The sequence below is a fragment of the Chroicocephalus ridibundus genome, chromosome 22 (assembly GCF_963924245.1).
Source record: "Chroicocephalus ridibundus chromosome 22, bChrRid1.1, whole genome shotgun sequence".
Taxonomy (NCBI): Eukaryota; Metazoa; Chordata; class Aves; order Charadriiformes; family Laridae; genus Chroicocephalus; species Chroicocephalus ridibundus.
The window spans coordinates 2,457,797-2,479,085 of record NC_086305.1 but is presented as its reverse complement, the minus strand read 5'-3'; the positions used below and the strand labels follow the sequence as shown (position 1 = coordinate 2,479,085).

The 21,289-nt window shown below is 71.5% G+C and overlaps 2 protein-coding genes across 5 annotated transcripts; one reads left to right on the top strand and one right to left on the bottom strand.

Annotated features, from left to right (window-relative positions):
- The first annotated feature begins 1,414 nt into the window (after window positions 1–1,414).
- ISYNA1 (inositol-3-phosphate synthase 1) lies at window positions 1,415–6,261 on the top strand. Its single transcript, XM_063358325.1, has 11 exons — window positions 1,415–1,655; window positions 2,397–2,521; window positions 2,599–2,760; window positions 2,953–3,082; window positions 3,159–3,352; window positions 3,435–3,584; window positions 3,668–3,883; window positions 3,973–4,137; window positions 4,220–4,333; window positions 4,440–4,657; window positions 5,661–6,261. Exons 2-11 carry the CDS (start codon window positions 2,408–2,410, stop codon window positions 5,875–5,877), a joined length of 1,680 nt encoding a protein of 559 aa, XP_063214395.1. The 5' UTR covers window positions 1,415–1,655; window positions 2,397–2,407; the 3' UTR covers window positions 5,878–6,261.
- A 1,444-nt stretch (window positions 6,262–7,705) lies between these two features.
- Window positions 7,706–19,816, bottom strand: SSBP4 (single stranded DNA binding protein 4). Of its 4 annotated transcripts, XM_063358260.1 has the most exons (19): window positions 19,598–19,816; window positions 18,442–18,514; window positions 18,215–18,276; window positions 17,107–17,191; window positions 16,055–16,120; window positions 12,794–12,883; window positions 11,765–11,848; window positions 11,554–11,613; window positions 11,355–11,424; window positions 11,185–11,255; window positions 10,201–10,268; window positions 10,018–10,063; window positions 9,866–9,901; window positions 9,709–9,763; window positions 9,510–9,580; window positions 9,330–9,408; window positions 9,041–9,069; window positions 8,170–8,271; window positions 7,706–7,864 (listed from the first exon to the last, which is right to left on the bottom strand). In XM_063358260.1, exons 1-19 carry the CDS (start codon window positions 19,651–19,653, stop codon window positions 7,835–7,837), a joined length of 1,233 nt encoding a protein of 410 aa, XP_063214330.1. In that variant the 5' UTR covers window positions 19,654–19,816; the 3' UTR covers window positions 7,706–7,834. The 4 variants fall into 4 exon arrangements, with proteins under 4 accessions (XP_063214330.1, XP_063214332.1, XP_063214331.1 ...); XM_063358262.1 differs by lacking the exon at window positions 11,765–11,848; XM_063358261.1 differs by lacking the exon at window positions 16,055–16,120.
- Between the last annotated feature and the right edge of the window lie 1,473 nt (window positions 19,817–21,289).

Below are 21,289 nucleotides of genomic sequence, written 5' to 3'. Positions count from 1 at the left end.
GTTATGGGAGGGGGGGCAAAGAAAAAAAAAAAAAAAAAAAAAAAGAGGAAAAGCAGTGGAAAAATACCAGTTCTGGGCCCCTGGCAGCGCTGCCCGGACCCTCCCCGCCCCAGGATTATTGTACAAAGAAATGTTATTTTTGTTTCAATAATTTGCTGAGGCACTGGCATTCCAGCGCGGGGCTCGTTTTGTCCTCCCAGCCCGGCACCAAGGGATCATTGTTCCTCCATGGCCCAGGGGCCGGACGCGGCCCCCAGCCCTGGCCACCGCCGTGCCCGCGGCAGGTGCCCCCCGGCCCCGTGTCCCGCTGGGTCCCCGTCCCGCTGCGTGCCGGGAGGACGGGCGGCCGTGCCAGCGTGTCCCCCCCGCCGGCCGTGGGTGGGTGGGTGGGTGGGTGGCAGAGCTGTCCTCGCCATGTCTGCGGGGAGCGAGGGTGGGGAAGGGGCCGGGGCGTTGCTCCTGCTCCGGGGGCTCCTTTGAAGCGGGGCCTGGCCATTGGAAGGCAGCCGGGCCCCCGGGGGCCACCGAGCGAGCGGGGTGCCCCAGCCCTTTCTCCGCGGCGGCCGGGAGCGGCCCCCGGGCGCCCCCACACCCCTGCGCTCCCCATGAAAATGTGGGGTGCGGACGCACACGGGGCCTGGCCGCCCCCCGGGCATCGCCGCCGGCGGCTACCGGGGATGGGGGGCACCGTGGTGGGGGGCTGTGCCAGGGGGTGCACATGGGGGGGCTGCAGGGTGCCATCGCCATGGTCTTTGGGGTGCCCATGACAGGGGCTCCAGGGTGCCACGGTCTTTTGGGTGCCCATGGCGGGAGGGGGCTTCAGGGTGGTGGGGTGCCAGTGCTAGGGCTCTGGGGTGCCCATGGGGGGCAGGGGGGGCTGCAGGGCACCAGGGTGCTGGTGCCATGGTCTGTGGGGTGCCCAAGCCGGGGGCTACAGGGTGCTGGGGTGGGGGTGCCAGGGACCCATGGGGGGGGCTACAAGGATGCCAGTGCTGTGGCTTTGGGGGTGACCGCGCTGGGGGCTGCAGGGTGCCGGGGGCTGTGGGGTGCCAGTGCCGGGGGCAGCGGGGTGCCGGTGCCGGGATGGCGGTGCCGGTGGCGGTGCGGTGCCGGCAGCAGCGTGGGAGCGGCGGGGCGGGCGGTTCCCCGCGGCCGGTGCCCGTGGGAAGGCGCAGGGCCCCGGGGGCGCAGGAAGCCGCCGGCCCGGGGCGGTCAATGGCCGGAAGGCGGCGGCGGGACCCCCCGGCCCCGGCCCGGGCCCCGGCCCCGGCCCCGGCGCCACTTCCCCTTCCCGGGTCACCGGCCGCTCCCCCACGCCCCCCCCCCCCCCCGCGCCTCCCGCCACCGCCCCCGGTAAGAGCCGCCGGCGGGGCCCGGGGCCGCCCCGCACCTGCCGCGGGGCCGGGGGGGCCGGGAGGGGGGGGCCGGTGCCGGTGCCGGCGGGGCACGTGCGGGGGGGCGCGGGGGGGCGCGCGGGGGCCGGTTGGGGGGGGCGGGGCCGGCGGGGGGGGGCGGGTCCTGGGAGCCGATTAAGCGGCGGGAGCCGGGGCGGCCGCAGCCGCGATCGCACCGTCCCCCGCGGGGCAGCACCGGCACCGCAACCGGCACCGCAACCGGCACCGCCGCCTCCAGCGCGCCCGGCCCGGCCCGGCCCGGTGAGTGTTGGCGGGGAGGGCGGGGGCGGCCCGGGAAGGGGTTTGGTCCGTCGGTCGCGGGGAGCGGGGGCGGCCCCGGGCCCGTGTCCCCAGGTGCCCCCCGGGCGCGCTGGGGCGGCAGGGTCAGCCCTCGTCCCGTGTCCCCCCGCGCCCCGGGGTGCGGGGACAGCCCTGTCCCCAAATACCCGCCAGCCCAGGGTGCAGGGGACGCGGGGACAGGGGCTGTCCCTGCACCCTCTGCCACCCCAGGGTCACCCCCTGTCCCCACGTCCCCCGCCACCCCCAGGGAGCAGGGACAGCCGTGGTCCCCATGTCCCCTGTGTCCCAAGGAGTGGGGACAGCCCTGTCCCCATGTCCCCTGGGAGCATCCCTAGTCCCCCGTGTCCTCATGTGCCCCCTGCCGCCCCCAGGGAGGGGACAGCAGGGACAGTCTCCTGCCTGCCCCGAGCAGGACGGGGACCCTGCGCCCTCCCGCCTTGCCGGGGGTCAGCGAGGGCTGGGGGGGGGGAATCGCCCCCCGTCTCCTGGTCTGTCCCGGGGGCAGCGGCCGATGCCGGGGCGTGCGTGGGACCGCACCGGGGGGCCGTGGGGCAGGGAGCCAACGGTCCCCACCGGCGGCACAGCCTGGCAGGGAGCGGTGCCGGAGCCGTGTCCCGGCAGGGCGGGGGGGACCGGGGGGGGCCCGGGGGGGCTCGGCCGTGCCAGGCCTGCGGGGCTGACACCCATTTCCTCCTATTCCAGCTCCGGGAACAATGGCAGAGACATTCCTTGTGGAGAGCCCCGACGTCACGTACAGCAAAGACTTCATCGAGGCCAAGTACACGTACAGCACCGTGCACGTCTGCAAGGAGAATGGTGTCACCAAGGTACGGCCCCGGGGGCTGGGGGGGGGCCTGGCGGGGGCTCTGCTTGTCCCCACGTGTCCCCTCTCTCTGTCCCGCAGGTGCGGCCGTGCTCGACCCGCTTCACCTTCCGGACGGGGCGGCATGTCCCTCGCCTGGGGGTGATGCTGGTGGGCTGGGGGGGCAACAACGGCACGACGGTGACGGCGGCCGTGCTGGCCAACAAGCTGGGGCTGTCCTGGATGACCAAGACGGGGCGCAAGGTGGGTGTCCTGTGACCGTGTCAGGGATGGGGACACGGAGCTCAGCTTTTCGCATCTCCACCTGGGTCCTGCACCCCGGCCTCCTCCCTGCCCCTGTGGAGGTGGTCTGCGGCCCTGGCCCCCCCATTTGGAGGTGCTGGGACCCGCCCCCCCATGGTGGCGGCTCATCCTCGTGCTCTTCATCCATCCCAGAAAGCCAACTACTATGGCTCCCTGCTCCAAGCCTCCACCGTCTGCCTGGGCACCGGCCCCACCGGCGACGTCTACGTGCCTTTCCGCGACCTGCTGCCCATGGTGCACCCCAACGACATCATCTTCGACGGTAGGTGGGAGGTTGCGGGGGGACCCCGCAATGGGGCGGGGGACCCTGAGCGGTTGGGTCACCCCTTGTCGCCCAGGCTGGGACATCTCCTCGCTGAACCTGGCGGAGGCCATGCGGCGGGCAGAGGTGCTGGACTGGCCGCTGCAGGAGCAGCTCTGGCCCCACCTGGAGAAGATGAAGCCCCGACCCTCCATCTACATCCCTGAGTTCATCGCCGCCAACCAGGAGGAGCGGGCGGACAACGTCCTCCACGGGTCCATGGCTGAGCAGGTCCTGGTGGGGTGGTGGTGGGGGACACAGGTGACAGAGGGGATGCCACCATGCTGATGCGTCCCCCTCGGTGGCATCCCAGATGGAGCAGATCCGCAGGGACATCCGGGACTTCAAGGAGACCAGCGGGGTGGACAAAGTCATCGTCCTCTGGACGGCCAACACGGAGCGCTTCTGCGATGTGGTGCCGGGGCTCAACGACACCGCCGACAACCTGCTGCGGGCCATCGAGGTCAGGGGACAGGGGAGGGGACGGGGGAAGGGAGGGGTGACAGCACCACCCTGCTAGTGCTGAGCCGCCCCGTGTCCCCGCAGCGAGGCCTGGAGGTGTCCCCGTCCACGCTCTTCGCCGTGGCCAGCATCCTGGAGGGCTGCGCCTACATCAACGGCTCCCCCCAGAACACCTTCGTGCCGGGGGCGGTGGAACTGGCCGCCCAGCGCCGCGTCTTCATCTGCGGCGACGACTTCAAGTCGGGTCAGACCAAGCTGAAGTCGGTGCTGGTGGACTTCTTGGTGGGCGCCGGACTCAAGGTACGCAGGGACGGGGTGGCGCAGGGATGGACCTGCCTGTGATGGGGCGGGGGGTGACAAGGGGTGACCTGCCCGCACCCCCTGCCCAGACCAAGTCCATCGTGAGCTACAACCACCTGGGGAACAACGATGGGAAGAACCTCTCGGCCCCGCAGCAGTTTCGCTCCAAGGAGATCTCCAAGAGCAACGTGGTGGACGACACGGTCCAGGCCAACCCCATCCTCTACGGCCCCCAGGACAAGCCTGACCACTGCGTGAGTGGGGGGCCGGGGAGGGGGGGCAGGGACACGATGACGATGGGGGTGACGGGGCAGTGACAGGGACATCGCTCTGCAGGTGGTGATCAAGTACGTGCCCTACGTGGGGGACAGCAAGCGCGCGCTGGACGAGTACACGTCGGAGATCATGATGGGCGGCACCAACACCATCGTCATCCACAACACGTGCGAGGTGCGTGGGGGGGTGACCGTGGGGGGGCGGTGACGGGGACGTCTCTCGGGGTGGCACCATCCCCAGGGGGTGGCTCATCCTCCCCCCTGACCCTCGGCGCCCGCAGGACTCGCTGCTGGCCAGCCCCATCATCCTGGACCTGGCCATCCTGACGGAGCTGTGCCAGCGCATCACCTTCTGCACCGAGGCCGACCCCGAGTTCCAGGGCTTCCACAGCGTCCTCTCCATCGTCGCCTTCCTCTGCAAGGCCCCGCTGGTGCCCGAGGGCACCCCCGTCGTCAACGCCCTCTTCCGCCAGCGCAGCTGCATCGAGAACATCCTGAGGTACCCCGGGGGTCCCCGCGCCCACGGCTGCCGGCTCCCACCCACCCCGGTGCCCGTGGTGGCACCCGAGGCTTGCAGAGGTGTCCCGGTGCTTGATAGCCAGGGTGCCAACGCCAGCGGGTCCCGCTGCCCGGGGGTGCCCAGCATCCATGCATGGGGTGTCCAAATCCAGTAGGTCCTGGTGGGTGCCGGTGCTCGGTGCCCGTGCCACCGGTGGGTCCCAGTGCCCATCACCCATGGGTCCCAGTGCCCAACGCCGATGCGTCCTGGTGTGTGATGCCCAAGGGCGCTGGTCCCGGTGCCCGGGGTGTTCACTGCTGGTGGGTCCTGGTGTCCTGGCGACGCCCAGCACCGACAGGTCCCAGTGCGGATGCGTCCCCGGTTCCCGGTGCCCCATGGGAGCGGGTCCCAATGCGCAACACCCACAGACCCTGGTGCCCAATGCCCAGGAGACCCAGTGCCCCTACACCAGTGGGTCCCAGTGCCCAATGCCCAGGGCTCCCAGTGCCCAGGCGTCCTACACCAGTGGGTCCCCAGTGCCCGTGGGTCCCAGTAGCTGATGCCCAGGGGGGTGCCCAACACCAATGGGTCCTGGTGCCCAAGGTCAGGGGTCCCGGTGCCCAATGCTCGTGGCTCCCAGCACCAGTGGGTGCCAGTGCCCAACACCAGTGGCTCCCAGTGCCCACCCAATGCCGGGGGTGCCCAACGCAGGGGGCTCCTCCCAGTGGGTCCCAGCACCCGTGGGTGGTCGCGATGCCCGGGGAGGGGGGGATGCCCCACACCAGCAGGTCCCAGTTCCTGATGCATGGGGCTCCCAGTGGGTCCCAGGGCCCGGGGCGGGGGGGAGGATGCCCCACACCAACACGTCCCAATGCACGGTGTCCCCAACACCGCTGGCTCCTGGCACTCAAGGTGCCAGTTGCCATCATGTTTCCCCCCCCCCTCCCCAGTACTGGGGTGCCCATCCCTAACACCCCCCCCTCCTTTTGTCCCCCCCCACCAGGGCCTGCCTGGGGCTGCCCCCCCAGAACCACATGCTGCTGGAGCACAAGATGCAGCGGCCAGTGCCCAGCCCCAAGCGCTCCTGCCCCGGGGGGGCCACCTGCCCCCTGGCCCCCAAGAAGGTGCCGGCGGCTGCCCAGCTCAACGGGCACCCCTGTGCCGGCGCCCCCCGGCCGGGACCCCCCCGCACCCCCCTCCACGTCGACGGGGCTGACTAACGGCGGGTGCCTTTTTGTATTTCGTATCAGCTTTTTAGGGGGAGGGAGGGGGGGGGGTGGCTTTGGGGGGTGGTGGGGGTGGTGGGGGGGGAAAGGTGGGGGTCCACAACCTGTCCGTCCCCCCGCTTCCCCGAGCGCTCGGTGCTGCCCAGCTCCGACGCCAACTCGACACTGTGAAGCTTTGTACCCGCCAATAAACCCGCAGCGCAGCGCGGCCCCCCCCCCGTCTCGCCTGCTCCCTGGGCGCCCCCCACCCCCATCCTCCCCCCCCGCCCCGCAGCGAGAGCCGAACGCCGGCGCCTTCTGAAAAAAAATCAAATTACATTTATTGATGCGGGGGGGGGTGGGGGGTGGTTTTTTTTGTTGTTTTAGGGGGTTGTTTTTGTATTTTGGGGTTTTTTTTTTCTTTTTTTTTTTTTTTTTTGGGGGGGGGCTCCCCTGTTTTGTTTTGATAAGCAACGGGGGCTCTAAAGGCTCTGGGGACTAGAAATGGAGGTGGGGGGGTCCCTACACAGAACGACTAACGCCTACGGCGGGCGCTACCCCTATGGGGGTGTGGGGCTGCCCCCCACCTTGTCGGGGGGCACGGCGGGGCCCCCCCCCGGCTCGGGGCTGTACAAGGGAGGGGGCTGGGGCGTGCAGTGGCAGTTTGGGGAGGGGAGGTGGAGCGGGGGGGGGGGGGGGGATTGAGGTCCTTTCTGTTATAAAAGAGGAAAAAAAATCAGAAAAAAAAGAAAAGCACACAAAAAAAAATTCCTTCATATTAAAGTTTTACAAGTGGTCCCTGGGGGGGGGAGGGGGGGGCGGGGGGGCCCCGGTCTGGCGCTCGGGGGGGGCCGGGGATCACAGTGCTGGCTGAGCACGCAGACGGGGCTGGGGGCCAGGGACCCCCCCCCCCGGGGGCCGGCTCGCTGCCGGGGGGGGGGCTGCTCTCTGCACTGGGGCCTGCCCTATAGAGCGCTGGGGGGGGGAGGGGGGGGGCGGGTGCTCCATGGGGGGGGGGTATGGCTTGGGCCCCCCCCACCCCAGCACAGCCTGGGGTGCCCCTGGCTTGGGGGGGGGCGGGCTGCACCCACACTGCGGGGGGGGCTGTGCTGGCGGTACAGTCGTGTCCACCGTCGTGTCCCCCCCCCCGCCCCCCCCGGGGCTTTGGCAGGGCTGGGGGGGTTGGCTATGGACCCCCCCGCCATGGGATGGGGGGGGATGTCCAGTAGGGAGGGCACTGGGAGAACTGGGGGGGGGGGGGGGGGGGGGGGGGGCGGTCACACGCTTCCAGACAGTGGTGTTGGGGGCGGGGCATTGCTCATTAGCATTTCAGCTAATTGCAGCATGCCATGGGGCAAAGCGCTGTGACCCCCCCCCTCCCCAAAAATCCCCTTGCTGGCGGGGGGGGGACAGGGGACAGTGCCATGACACCCCCCCCCCCCAGCCCCCCCCCCCAAAATCCCCCTCCCCATGCCTGGGGGAGGGTCTGGCACCGCCGGGGGGGGGGGGGGGGGGGGCAAAACACCCCCCACAGCAGTCCGTCATCGTCCCACCCCCCCCCCACCCCCCCCCCCGGCAGTGCCAGACCCCCACCCCAGCGCCTGCCCCCACCCTGGGGGGTGGTGGGGGGTGTGTGTCTGTAAGTTTGTCGGGGGGGGGGCGGTGTGTGTCCCAGCGCTGGGGTGGTCCCTACCCCGGGGGGGGGGGGTGGGGAGGGGGTGTGGGGGGGCGTAAATAAGTCGCATGACTTATTTATAATATTTTTTTTTTGCTTTTTCCGCGTTTTTGTTGTTGTTGTTGTTGTTTAGTGTTTTGGGGGCTCGGGGGGTGCGTGGGGGGGCCGGGGGGGGGGGGGGGGGCTGTGGGGGGGGGGGGGTGGTGGTGGCCGTTGGTAATTATTATTAATTAATGGGGTTTTTTTTTTTTCTCTGGTGCGTGCGGGCGTCTGGCGGTCGGCGGCCTCGGCGGGGGCTCACACGCTCATTGTCATGCTGGGCGAGTACTAGAGAGAGCGGAGACACCACAGGGTTACCGGGGCGGGGGGGGGGGGGGCACCGGGGGGGGGCACACACCGCCGACCCCCCCCCCCCCCACCACCCACCTCACGCCTCCCGGCCGCTCGGCCGAGGCGACCCCCCCCCCCGGCCCCCGCCGCCGTGTGGGGGTGGGGGGAGTCGGGGGGGGGGGGGTGGGGGGTGGTGGTCCGCCATGGGGACGTTACTGGTGTGTCCCCCCCCCGCGTCCCCGGCTGCCGCGCCCCCCCCGGGCCCCCCCGCCCTCGCCGCCTGCCCCCCGGGGGTCCCTTACGCTGTCGCTTTGGAAGGGGTTTAAGAAATTGCTGCTCAGCTCGGCGTCGTCCCGCGGGGTCCCGGGGGGGTTGCTCAGCGCCCCCAGGTTACTGGGGGAGCTCTGGGGGGGGGGGGGGAGAAAAAAATGTTAAAAATGTTAGTTGGGGGAAATGGGGTATGGGGGGGGTCCCCAGGGCATTGGGGGGGGTCCCAATAAATGGGGTCCCAGGACATGGGGGTGGGGGGGGTGGTGTCCCAGTGTGGGGGGGGGCAATAAATAGGGTCCCAGGATGTAGGGGTGGGGGGGGGGTGGTGTCCCAGTGCATGGGGGGGGGCAATAAATGGAGTCCCAGGACATGGGGGCGGGGGGGGGGTGGTGTCCCAGTGCATGGGGGGAGGGGGCAATAAATGGGGTCCCAAGACATGGGGGCGGGGGGGGGGGGCAATAAATGGGGGTCCCAGGATGTAGGGGTGGGGGGGTTGGTGTCCCAGTGCGGGGGGGGGCAATAAATGGGGTCCCAGGATGTAGGGGTGGGGGGGGGTGGTGTCCCAGTGCATGGGGGAGGGGGGCAATAAATGGGGTCCCAGGACATCCTTGCGGGGGGGGGGGCAATAAACGGGGTCCCAGGACATGGGAGGAGGTCCCAGTGCAATGCGGGGGGGGGGGGGGGGTGTCCCCAAAAAATGGGGTCCCAGTACACGGAGGGGGGGGGGGGGAGGGGGGTGTCCCAGTACATAGGGGTCCCAATAAATGGGGTCTCAGTGCATGGGGGGGGGGTCTCAGTGCATGGGGGGGGCCCAGCGCTATGGGGTCAGCCCATGGAGGGGGGGGGGGTGTCCCAGCACCGCGAGGGTCCCGGCCCAGGGGCTCTCAGGGTCCCCCCACTCACCTTTGGCAGCCCGTCCATGTCCCCGGAGCCTGCACGGCGACAGCAGTGCGTTAGTGACCCCCCCCCCCCGATCCGTGTCCCCCCCCCCAGTCCGTGTCCCCCCTCCGCGCTGCCCCCCCCGGACGGCGGGGGCCCTGCACGCAGCGTGGCCGCCCGCAGATGGAGCTCACGGACCGCGGGACGTGGCCCGCAGCGGGGCTGGGGACCCCCCGCCACCCCCTGGTGGGGGGGGACACGGACACCCAGAGCCGGGGGGGGGGGGCGGTTTGGTGGTGGGGGGGGTACCCACCTAAGGATCCGTTCATGTGATGCGGCTCCATCGCGCTCATGCCACCCATGGGCCCCTCGGGTCCGGGCCCCATCGGGAACTGGAAGGGAAAAGAGTGTGTGTGGGGGGGGTGAGATGTGTGGGACCCCCCCCCACCGACCCTCGCCATCCCTGTTCCCCCCCCCCATCCCCATCACTCACGTTCGGCCGGTTCCCCGCGGGCCCGATGGGGTTCATCATGGTGTACATGTTCTCACTGGAGTTGGTGGAGTCTGGGGGGGGGTCACACCAGTGTGGGGGGGGGTGAGCATGGCACCCCAAATCTCCCCCCCCCCCGCTAATCTCCACCCCCCCCACACCCCCTGTGCCTCCTCCCGTCCCGCTCCCTGCGGACACTCACCTCCGGGGCTGGGCAGGATGGGGGTGCCGGGGGGGCCACCACCCCCGGGAGGGCCCTGCGGGGGGGGGAGAGGAGGGAGGTGGGTCGGGGGGGGGCCACAGCGGGTTTGGCTGCAGCACGCCCCCCCCCCCCACCCCGAGCGCCCCCCGATACTCACCACATAGTTCCCAGGGGACGAGGAGGAGTAGGCGATCTGGGGGGGGCAAGAGGGGGGTCAGCATGGCGGGGGGGGGGCATGGAGCCAGCACCCCCATGGCCCCAGTCACCCCCCCAAGGTATTTCCCACCCCCCCCACCCCCCCCGACTTACAGAGTTGGCGTTGGGGTTTGGCCAAGGCCCGCGGCCGCCGGGGCCCCTGGAAGGCAACAGGGAGGGGTGAGGGGGGGGGGGGGGGGGTCCTGCTGGTGCCTGGCCCCCCCACACCCTGCATGGCCACCCGGGTCCCCCTGCGAGGCTGCGGGGTGGGGGGCACGGGGGGGGCGGGTGCCTTACATGTTCATGGCAGGCATGCCAGGGCCGGCCAGCGAGCTGGGGGGGGCACGCATCCCGCTGCCGTAGGTCTGCGGGGAGAACGGGGGGGGGGGGGTCAGCAGCCACATCCCAGTCCCTGTCCCCAACCCCACCCTTGTCGCCCTGTCCCCATCCCTGTGTCCCCGTCCCCAACCCCATCCCTGTATCCCTGCCCCATCCCTAACCCCGTCCCCAACCCCATCCCTGTATCCCCCTTCCCATCTCTAACGCTATCCCCATCCATCCCTGTATCCTTGTCCCCAACGCCATCCCCATCCCTGTATCCCCGTTCCCATCCCCATCCCTGTCTCCCTGTCCCCATCCTCATGCCCATCCCTGTATCCAACACCAACCCCACCCCTGTCTCCCTGTCCCCAAACCCATCCCCATATCCGTGTCCCCATTCCGAACCCCATCACCCTCCCCATTCCCAGCTCCATCCTTATCCGAGTCCGTCCCCATCCCCATCTCCGTCCCCACTCCTGTCCCCAACCCCATCCTCATCCCTGTATCCATGTCCCCAATCCCATCCCCATTCCCATATCCCTGTCCCCACTCCTGTACCTGTCCCCAACCCCATCCCCATCCCCATATCCATGTCCCCAATCCCATCCCCATTCCCATATCCCTGTCCCCACTCCTGTACCTGTCCCCAACCCCATCCCCATCCCCATATCCATGTCCCCAATCCCATCCCCATTCCCATATCCCTGTCCCCACCCCTGTACCTGTCCCCAACCCCATCCCCATCCCTGTATCCCTGTCTCTATCCCTGTATCCCTGTCCCCAACCCCAATGCCATCCCTGTATCCTTTTCCCATCCTTGTCCCCAACCCCATCCCCACATCCCTGTCCCCAATGCCATCCCTGTATCCTTGTCCCCAGCCCCAACCCCATCCCTGTATCCTTGTCCCCAGCCCCATGTCCCGGTCCCCATCCCGGTCCCTGTCCCCCGTGCCCCCTCACCTGGGGGGCCATGCCGGCCATGCCTCGCGGGGGGTTCATGCGCTGCATCGGGCCCCCCATGCCGGGATGCCCTGCGCAAAGGAGGAGGGGGGGAGGCGTGAGACCCCCGCAGCACCCCCCCACCGACCCTGGGGGGGGGACACATGGGGACAGGGACCCCCCCAACTCACCCTGCGACCGCGCCGCCGGGTCCATGGCGTTGGGCAGCAGCGGCTGGGAGCCGGGGACACCCACGGGAGGCTGTGGGGGGAGGGACACAGAGGGTCAGGGTGCTGTGGGACCCCCACCCTGAGGGGTCTGCATGCACTTTGGCGTGGGGGGGGCTTCAGGGGCGGGGGGGGGGGGAAATCTCGTCCGCGACCACCTCACCTGGTTGGGCATCCGGAGCGGGGGCCGGGGGCCGCCGGGGTAACGGGGGGACATGAAGGGCTGCAAGAGAGCGATGGGGAGGGGGTGAGCCGGGGCTGGGGGGCAGCGGCATCACCCTGGGGGGGGCGGGAGGGTTGGGGGGGTGGGGGGGGGGCCGGGGCACTCCTGCGGGCGCTGGGGGGATGGGGGGGCTGCCGGGCTGTGCCCTTACCTGGCTGTGCGGCCCCAGCATGGGGGCCCCGGGGTTGTGGGGCGGAGGTTGGGTGTGGGGCGATGGCTGAGAGCCCGCAGGTCCCTTCAAGAGAAATAAAACACGGTTACGGGACTGGGGGGGGGGGCGAGGGGCAGGTGGGGGCACCCCGGTGGGGGGCATGGCGGGGGGGGGGACACAGGGCTGGCCCCAGCCCGGGGAGGGGGCAGCATCAGGGGGTGGGGGGGTGTCCGGCTGTGCCACGGCACTGGAGGGGGGGGGGGGGGGGGGAGGCCGGCTTGTGTAAAACCCCCCCGTCTGCACGCACACGCGTGTGAACACGCGGAGGGCACGCACACGCCTGCAGACGCGGCGTGGAGAGCCCAAGCGGGCTCCTTGGCACGCACACGGGTCACAGGCGTGTGCTCACACGCAGACCCCCCCAGCCCCCCAACACACGGGCCCTCTGTGCACACACCGGCGTCACGCAGGCACACGCGTGGGGTGCACACGCAGCGCTCTGTGTGAGCGAACACGTGACGCTCACCTGTGTGCGTGCACACACACGCACGTGTGCTCACAGGAGCTCACGCACACGTATGCGCACACACCTGCACACACACGCACACATATGTGCTCACAGGAGCTCACACACACGTATACACACACACCTGCACACACACGTGTCACAGGAGCTCACACACACGTATGCACACACACCTGCACACACACGTGCACACACACGCACACATATGTGCTCACAGGAGCTCACGCACACGTATGCACACACACCCGCGCACACACCCACGCACACACACGTCCCAGGAGCTCCTGCACACGTATGCACACACCTGCACGCACACACACACGTGTGCTCACAGGAGCCCACACGCACACACGTGCCACCGCACCCCCAGGCACGCACAGAGCCGCATGCTCGCACACGCGTGCACAAGCACACGCAGCAGGATGACTCTCCCCGCTCCCTCCCCCCCCCGACAAAGGACCCCCGAGCCCCCCGCAGGACCCCCACTGCGGGCAGGCTGGTACCTGAAAGAAGGCGGGGGGCATGGGCCCCCCCGGCATGCCGTCACCGGGGGGCAGGGTCCCCATCACCGGGCTGGGAGCCGCCGCCGCGCTCTGCGGGGAGAGGAGAGCTCAGCACCGGGGTACGGGATGGCGGGGGGGATCCCCTGGCAGCCCCCCCACGGTGCCGGATCCGGCCTCTCCGGTACGTCTTTGGGCGGGGGGGGCACCAGGGCTGGCCTCCGGCCCCAGGCCCACGCTGTCCCCATGTCCCCGGGCTGAGCTGGCCCTGCGCGAGCAAGAGGGCAGCGCGGGGAGAACCCCCCACCATCCCCTCCCGGCCACGCTGGGGGGGGACCGGGGGGCTGCGGCCGGCCCCGGGGGACCCCGTGGGGGCTGTTGGGCCGGGGGGGGCGCGGGCAGGGGGCCCCGGCCCCACTCGCCTGCCGGCCCCGTCCGAGGGGAGCTGTTAAGGGAAGGAATGTGCCGGCTTTCCGGCTCGGCCCCGCCGCCACAACTGGTTTCAATTTGTAGAGGAGGAGGAGGAGAAGGGGGGGACACCCCGCGCTGCCCCCCCTCCACCCGGGGGGCCCCACGCCGCCCCACGGCCCCCCAGCCCGCTGCGGGGACGGGGGGGGGGGGCCCTGACTGCATTTGGGGTGGGGGGGAAATCACCCAGCGATGGGTGAGGGGGTCGGGGCGCTCATGGGTGCTGCTGGGGCGGGAACGGGGATGGGGAGCGAGGATGGGGAGGGCGAGACCCCCCCGGTGGTGGGGACGCGGGACACGCCAGCTCGTGGGTCATGTCTGGGAGACGGGTGACACCAGGCACACGGCTGACAGCGGGTGCCCGGGGGGCACCCAGCCGGGGGTCCCTGCCCCATGGCGTGGCCACACTGGGGTCTGGGGGCTGCGCGGGGCGGGGGGGTGTCTCAGGGCCCCCAGCCTCATTTCCCAGCTGCAGGATCGGGCCCCGGGCGCCCCCTAGCCCCAGGGTTCACTTGCAAGACAAGGCGGGGGGGGGTCTGCACAGGCGGCCAGAACCAACAGCGCCCGGGGAGACTGGGGGCACCGGGGGGTGGGGGCGGCAGGCGTGGCCCCCCCCCATCCCGAAACTGCCCCCAGCGCCCTGCAGCCCCCAGCATCCCGCCCCGTTAACCCCTCGTCCCCCACTGCGTAGGGGCGGCCCATCAGGGAGCCCACCATGGTGCCATCCCAGAGCCACCGCGGTCCCACCGTGGTGCCATGCCGGAGCCATCCCGGAGCCCGTCACGGAGCTCAGCACAGTCCCACGACAGTGCCCATCACGGAGCCATCGTGGAGCTCACCACAGCCCCACCACGGTGCGACCACGATGGCATCCTGGCGCCCAACACAGAGCCCCCACGGAGCTCCCCACGGTCCCACCACGGTGCCCATCCCGGAGCCGTCCCAGAGCTCACCATGATCCCACCACGGTGCCCAGCACAAAGCCACCGAGCTCCCCACGGTCCCACCACGGTCCCATCCCAGAGCCCATCATGGTGCCCAACGCAGAGCCATCACGGAGCCCACCCCGGGGCCCACCCCCCCCTCGCCCACCCTGGCGCGGCACAGGGTCCCCCCCGGCCAGCAGCTGCCCCAGGGGGTCCATCCCCATCACCCAGGGGGTGCCGGGTGCGATGGCAGCAGCGTCACCCCACGGCCGTGGGGTCAATACAGTGCCCACGGAGCCACCCCAGGGAGGGCAGGGCAGCCTCTACCTGGGGGGGGGACACACAACACACGGGCCCCGTCCCCTCTTGGAGACCCCCACCCCTCCCTCCTGCCCCACAGCACAGGGATGGTGCCCAGAGTGGGGCCAGCGCTGCCCCCCAGCTCCAGCCCCACAAGGGGAGCGGTGCTGCCCCCCCCCATGGCAGGCACTGAATTGGGCCCCCCCCCATCACTCAGTGATGCAAAGCAGAGTTGCCATGGCAACAAGTTGGGGAGTTTCGGCTCCTCCTGCAGCCTCAAGGTCAGGAGGGAGAAAATGGGGGGGGGGGACGGACGGACACCCACGGCGCAAGGAAGGGGGGTGCAGGCTGGGGGCTCCCCACACCGCTGCGCCCCGGGGGGAGCCCCCAAACCCCGCTGTGGGGCCGGCTGCTGCCACCGTTCCCCCCGCTGCCACACGCAGCCTGGCCCCCCCCCAGTGATGTGGGGGTCACCGTCCCCACGATGCTCACTGGGGGGGGGGGGTCCTGATGCACCCCGGGGGGGGGGCAGCCAAGCAGCACCCACAGGGAGGGCGAGGGGCACCCGCTCCACGCCGGGGAGCCCCAGTTCATCCCGTGGGTACCGGTTTGGCCGCAGTGGGCACCGGGATGCGGCCGTGGTGGGGTCCAGTGCGGGGGGGGGGGGCTGTGGGGGCTCCCCCCCGGTGGTCCCCAGCGCCCCGGCTCTGCCTGCCAGCCAGCACTGCCATGGCAACGCCGCCTGACCCGCGCCATGTCCCCGGCGTCACCGCACCGGCAGCCTCATTAATTCCAGCATGGAAATCAGCTCTGCGCCGCGCCGGGGGCTGGGGCGCGGCGAGGGGAGCGTGTGGGGAGGGGGAGCCCTGCTGCAGCCCCCCCCCCCGCCCCCCCCCGGTGCTGGCGCAGGCACACGCGTGCCCACGCACACCCACGGGCACCCGCTGTCCCCACAGCGGTGACGGGCGTCCCCCAGGGCAGCCCGGTCACACCCCCAGCCCCAAACTGGGTGCTGCTGTGGGGTGCTGAGCACCCAGGGAAAGGGGGGGGGGGTAAGGGGAGCCCCGCTCCGGTGGGATGGGGAGGGGATCGGGGGGCAACGCGTGTCCCGTGGTCTCGCCTGAACGCCAGGGCACGGCGTATCCCACAGCATCCTGCATCCCGTGGTACCACAGATCCCGCAGCATCCTGCATCCCCCAGCACCGCGTGCCCCACAGCACCCCCCACCGCACAGCGCCACGCATCCCGCACGGCGCGGCACCGTCTGTCCCGCAGCATCCCGCATCCCTGCATGTCCCACAGCATCCTGCATCCCACGGCCTTCTGCATCCCCTGGCGTCCTGCACGCCACAGCATCACGTATCCCACTGCATCCCATGGTGCCAAGGATCCCACAGCATCCCGCATCCCATGGTGCCAAGGATCCCACAGCATCCCGCATCCCATGGTGCCATGGACCCCACAGCATCCCGCATCCCATGGTGCCAAGGACCCCGCAGTATCCCACATCCCATGGTGCCAAGGACCCCGCAGCATCCCACAGCATCCCACATCCCAGTGCTGACAAACCTGCAGTATCCCGCATCCCAGTGCTGAGGATCCAAGAGCATCCCACCTCCTACGGTGCCGTGGACCCTGCAGGATCCCGCATCCCAGTGCTGAGGATCCCACAGCATCCCACCTCCCACAGTACCATGGACCCCGCAGCACCCCGCATCCCAGTGCCGAGAATCCCACAGCATCCCGCATCCCACAGTGACGTGGATCCCGCAGCATCCCGCATCCCAGTGCTGAGGATCTGAGAGCATCCCACATTCCACAGCGCCAGGGACCCCCCAGCATCCCACATCCCAGTGCCGAGGATCCTGCAGCATCCCACGGCGCCACGGACCCCACACTGTCCTACATCCCTTGCCACCACGGACCCCGCGGCATCCTGCGCCCCTGGGACCACGCACCATCCCCCATCCCAGGGCACGGTGCCCCCCCCTGGCCACCCTCAGCGGGTCCCCACCGCCCCAGGCCCCGGTTCCCCTCCTGCCGCCCCTGGCCCCCCCGCCGCAGCCCCGGCAGGAGCGGGCAGGAGCGGGCAGGAGCGGGCAGGAGCGGGCAGCCGGGCTGTTGACTCTGTGCCAATGATTAACTGGCCGAGGGCTGGCGCCGATAAGGAGCGGGGCTGCCAGGGGCGGGGGGGTCCCTACCACTGACGGTGTGGGGGGGGTCACACCGAGCCCCAGCACCGTGGTGCAGTGAAGGGGGGAGGCCCCCAACCCCACTGGGGTGCCCCCCGGTTGGGAAGCCGGAGCCCATTACTTCGCCCGTGCCGTGGGACGGGGTCGGATCGGGGGGTCCCTGTCGCCTGTCGGGGGGGTGGGGGGGTGGCAGGGGATGGGCATGCTGGGGTCCCTGGGTGGGGGGGGCGCTGAGCCAGGCCCCCAGGGATTACCCCCCCCTCCATGTCGCCCTGCAAAATAGGTCACCCAGGCTGGCGAGGCGGGGGCTGGCAGAGCCGGCGTTAACCCCTGGCCCGCCGGCGGCCTCGGCACCGCGGGGGGGGGGTCTCACCAGTGAGGGGGGGGCAGCGGGGCACAGAGCCCCCCCCCAGGCACCGCAGTACTCACGTAGTCATGGAAGGCTTTGGCCTCGCTGGAGTGCTCACAAGTTTCCCGGCGGTCGGGAGCGGCACAGTACAGGTCCCAGAAGACACTGGAGGGGGGGGGACAGCGGGTCAGGACCCCCCCCCCGAGACACATCCCTGTCCCCCCACCCCACCCGCCGTTGCCCCTGCGGCACATCCCCCACCGCCGGCTGAGCCCGGACACACTCATGTCACTGATGGACGGCAGGCTGGGGGGGTCGGTGCCGTGTCCGTCCGTGTCCGTGTCCCCCCCCCCCCCCGGGGATGGCGGGGGCCTCCCGGCTCCAGCGCTGCCGCCTGTTTTCCCTGGAAATGGTCGCTACGGCCGGAGCCCAAATTCCTGGGACTTTACATCAGGCTGCAGCATCCTGGGGAGGGATGGGGGGGTCCCACTGCCCCCGCCCCGGGGGGGGGGGGGGGTGTGTCTGGGCTGGTGGAGGGGCCCATGGTGCATGTGTGTCCCCCCCCGCAGCACCGTTTCTGGGTGCCCCCCCAGATTTGGGGTGCGGTGGCCGGGTGCCGGCAGCGGGAGGGTTAAGGGCCTGGAAGGCGCCGTGCGCCCCCCCCCCCCCGGCCTTGCGGTGTGTGTCCCCCCCCCCCCCATAAATCACCAACTAATCGTTTATTGGAAATGGCTAAATGCGGCGCTGGCGGCACCGCGGCGCCCGGCACGGCCGCATCCTGCGCCCCGCTGAGCCCCCCCTTCATGAGACCCCCGCCATGACCCCCCCCCCCCATCACCATCCCCCCCCCCCTCGGGGTGCTCTGCTGGGGCCCCCCCCCCCCGGGTGCAGGGGGTCCGGCCCCGGGCTGGGACACCCCCCCGCCACCCGCCCCACGCTTGGTGCCAAATTGGATCCATCTGGAGGGGCCAGGCGAGAGGGGGGGGGGGACCGGGGTGTTGCGGGGGGGGGGCCGAAATCGCTGATGGGAAAAGCAGAGCGGCAGGTTTATGGGGTACGAGGTGATGTGGCGGCAGCGTGGGGAGGTGGGGGGGCAGCCCCCGGCCCCAACCCCATCCACAGCCATGGGGAGGGGGGGTTCCAGCCCGGCTCCCAGTCGTGTGTGTCGTCCCCCCCCCCGAAACTCACCACCACCAGGAGTGCAGGAAGCCGGGGGGCTCGCCCAGCGTGATGTTCTTCTCCCATCGGATCTGCGGAGAGGAGCGTCGGGGTGGGGGCGTCAGGCATCGCCTCACCAGGCCTGACACCCCGGGGATGGGCTCGGGGAGCCCGGAAGGGGGCTGCAGGGCCCCACACCCCTGGGATGGGGGGGGGGTGGGGGGGGGCCGAGAGGTGCTGCCCCCCCCAACTCTTACCTCCGACAGGAAGGTCTGGGCCGATTTCTGGGCCCCCACGTGCAGCAGGTACTCGTAGACGTACAGCGCCAGCCTGCGGGGACGGGGACGGGGTGGCAGGGTCAGGCACAGCCCCCCCCCCCCCCCCCCCCCAGGGACCCGCTGCCCCCGGGGTGCCCCGCTGCGGGGACGGCATCCCCACGGCTGTCACCGCCGGAGCGGCACAGTGACATCCCCACGGACAGACCCCGAAGGGGGGGACGACCCCCGAGTGGCACCGGAGGACGGGCAGGATGGAGCCCCCGGTAAATAAGTGCAGAATTCACGCGGGGAGGGGGGGGGGGGGGTCGATGCCACCTCCCCGCGAGGGACCCCCACGGGTACCACGGTGACACCGAGTCCCACGGGTGACGCTGGGCGCCCCTCCACGCAACCGGCCCCATCAGCGGGGTGGCCGCCCCGGTTCCCGTGGGTGGGACGAGGCAGGGACGGGTGACACGTCCCACGCGGGACGGGGCTGAGGGGCCAGTGCCACCGTGGGTGTCCCCGGCCAGGGACCCTCTGGGGGACGCCGAGGTCCCGTCCCCGGTGCTCCATCACCCCCGGCGGGGGAACGGCACCCGGGGGGAGCCCTGGGGGTGGCCGGGCTTAGGGGGAGCACCGTGGGGTGCAGCTCCCCGGCTCCGGCAGGTGCCCCGGGGACGGAGGGGGCCGCACCGGGGACAGCGGTGGCCCCGAGCACCGGGGCATGGCGGGGACGGGGACAGCCGGGGATGCCGGGTCACGCTGCCGCTGCCCCGGGGGACGGCAATGCCCGGGGGGGCACCGCGGTGCCCGGGGGATGGCAGGGACCGGGGGGGCATTACGGCCCCCGGTGCCCGGCGGATGGCAGGGACCGGGGGGGCATCGCGGTTCCCGGTGGATGGCAGGGACCGGGGGGGCATCGCGGCTCCCGGTGCCCCGGTGTCCGGCTGAGCCCCGACGGCTGCCGCTGCCCGGCGGCGGGGCGGGGCCGCGGGGGTCCGCCCGCCCCCCGTTCCCCCCCCTCCATCCCCATCCTCCCCTCCGTCCCCGCTCCCCCGGCGGCCGCCCCGGAAAACTTCCGCGCCCCCCCCACCCCACTCCCCCCCCCACCCCCCGCCGTCCTCCCCCCGCTCCCGCCTCCCGCAGCACTCACTTCTCGCGGGCCTGGCCGTCCGAGGGCACACCGGAGCCCTTGCCCTTGGCGTACATGCTGGGGCGGCGGCGGCGGCAGCGGCTGTCAGCGGCCGCGGCCCCGGCCCCGCTCCCCCGCCGCCATCCCGGCCCCGGCCCCGGCCCCGCCGGCTCCGGCCGCGCGCCCGCGGGGGAGCTTGAAACCGCCGCGCCGGGCCGGGGGTCCCCGCGCCGCCGCCGCCTCCCCCCGCGCGGCTGTTCCAGCAACGCCGCCCCCCCCCCCCCCCGCCCGCGCCCGCCGCTCTTAAAAGGGCGATGGCAGAGCGGAGGTGGTGGTGGGGACACGGCGTGGGGGGGCGCGGAGGGGAGGGTGGAAGGCGGTGGGGGACACGGAGAGGGGGGAGACGGTGGGAGATGGACGAGAGGGGGTGGGCGGGCGGGGGGGGACACGGACACGAGGGGGGACGCGGACACGTGGGGGTGGACCACGGCACGGAGGGACACGGGCGTGAGAGGGTGGATGTGGAGGGACAGGGACGTGGAGGGACGCGGACGCGGGGGGGTGGACATGGAGGGACATGGACACGGGCGTGAGAGGGTGGATGTGGAGAGACACGGAGGTGGTGGAGGCAGGAGGACGGGGACGAGAGGGGGGAGGCGTGGGGGGACACGGACACGAGGGGGCGGACACGGGCATGGAGGGACACGGGTGTGCGAGGGCGGACGTGGAGGGACAGGGACGTGGAGGGACACGGACACGAGGGGGTGGACACGGAGGGACACAGAGATGGGGGGCTGGCCACGGAGTTGGTGGACACGGGGGGGCACACGGACACGGACACGGGGGGGGGACACGGAGGGACATGGACGCGAGGGGGTGGACGTGCGTGGAAAGGGACAGGAGGGGAGGGACACGGGGAGGGTGGACACGGGGACATGGATGTGAGAGGGGGGACATGGAGGGACACGGACACCAGGGGGCGGCCACGGGCAGGGTGGACACCGAAGGACATGGCTGTGGGGGGGCGGAGGGACACGGAGGGACAGGGAGACGGGGGAGGGACATGGAGGGGAGGGACACGGGGACAATGGACCCAGAGGGACGTGGAGGTGACGGGTGGGCATGGAGGGACACGGACACGGGGGGGGGACACTCGGGGGTGGACGCAGGACACGGACATGAGTGGCAGACACAGGTGCACGGGGGGACACGGACACGGGGGGGGGGGGGGACGACACGCACGACACGGACGTGGGGAGAGACCCAGAGGGATGGGGACGTGGGGAACACAGCGGTGGGGACCCCAACCCTGTGCGGGGACACGGCCGCGCACCCACGGGGGACCCCAGGGGGGCCCGATCCTGCCCACACGCCCTCCCCGGGCCGCTGCGTTAATTGCACCAACGCATCGTTGAGACCCTTATAACACCCCCCCCCCCGCGCCCCCCCCCGCCCCGGCTTCACCGGGCCCCCGCCGCCGTGCACGCGTGACCGTGCTGCCGGCGCACACGCGTGTGCACGCACGAGCGCGCGCCCGTGAAAGCCCCCAGCGCGCGTGCCCCCGCGCGCAGGAGCACACGCGTGTGCGTGCCCGTGCGTGCCCACCCGTGTGCCCGGGGGGGGGGCCGCTGGAGCCGCCTGTTCGGGTGCTCCCCGGGCACCGGGGACACGGGGCTGAGGGGGGGGGGGGGGGGGGGGTCCCCCATCCGGTGC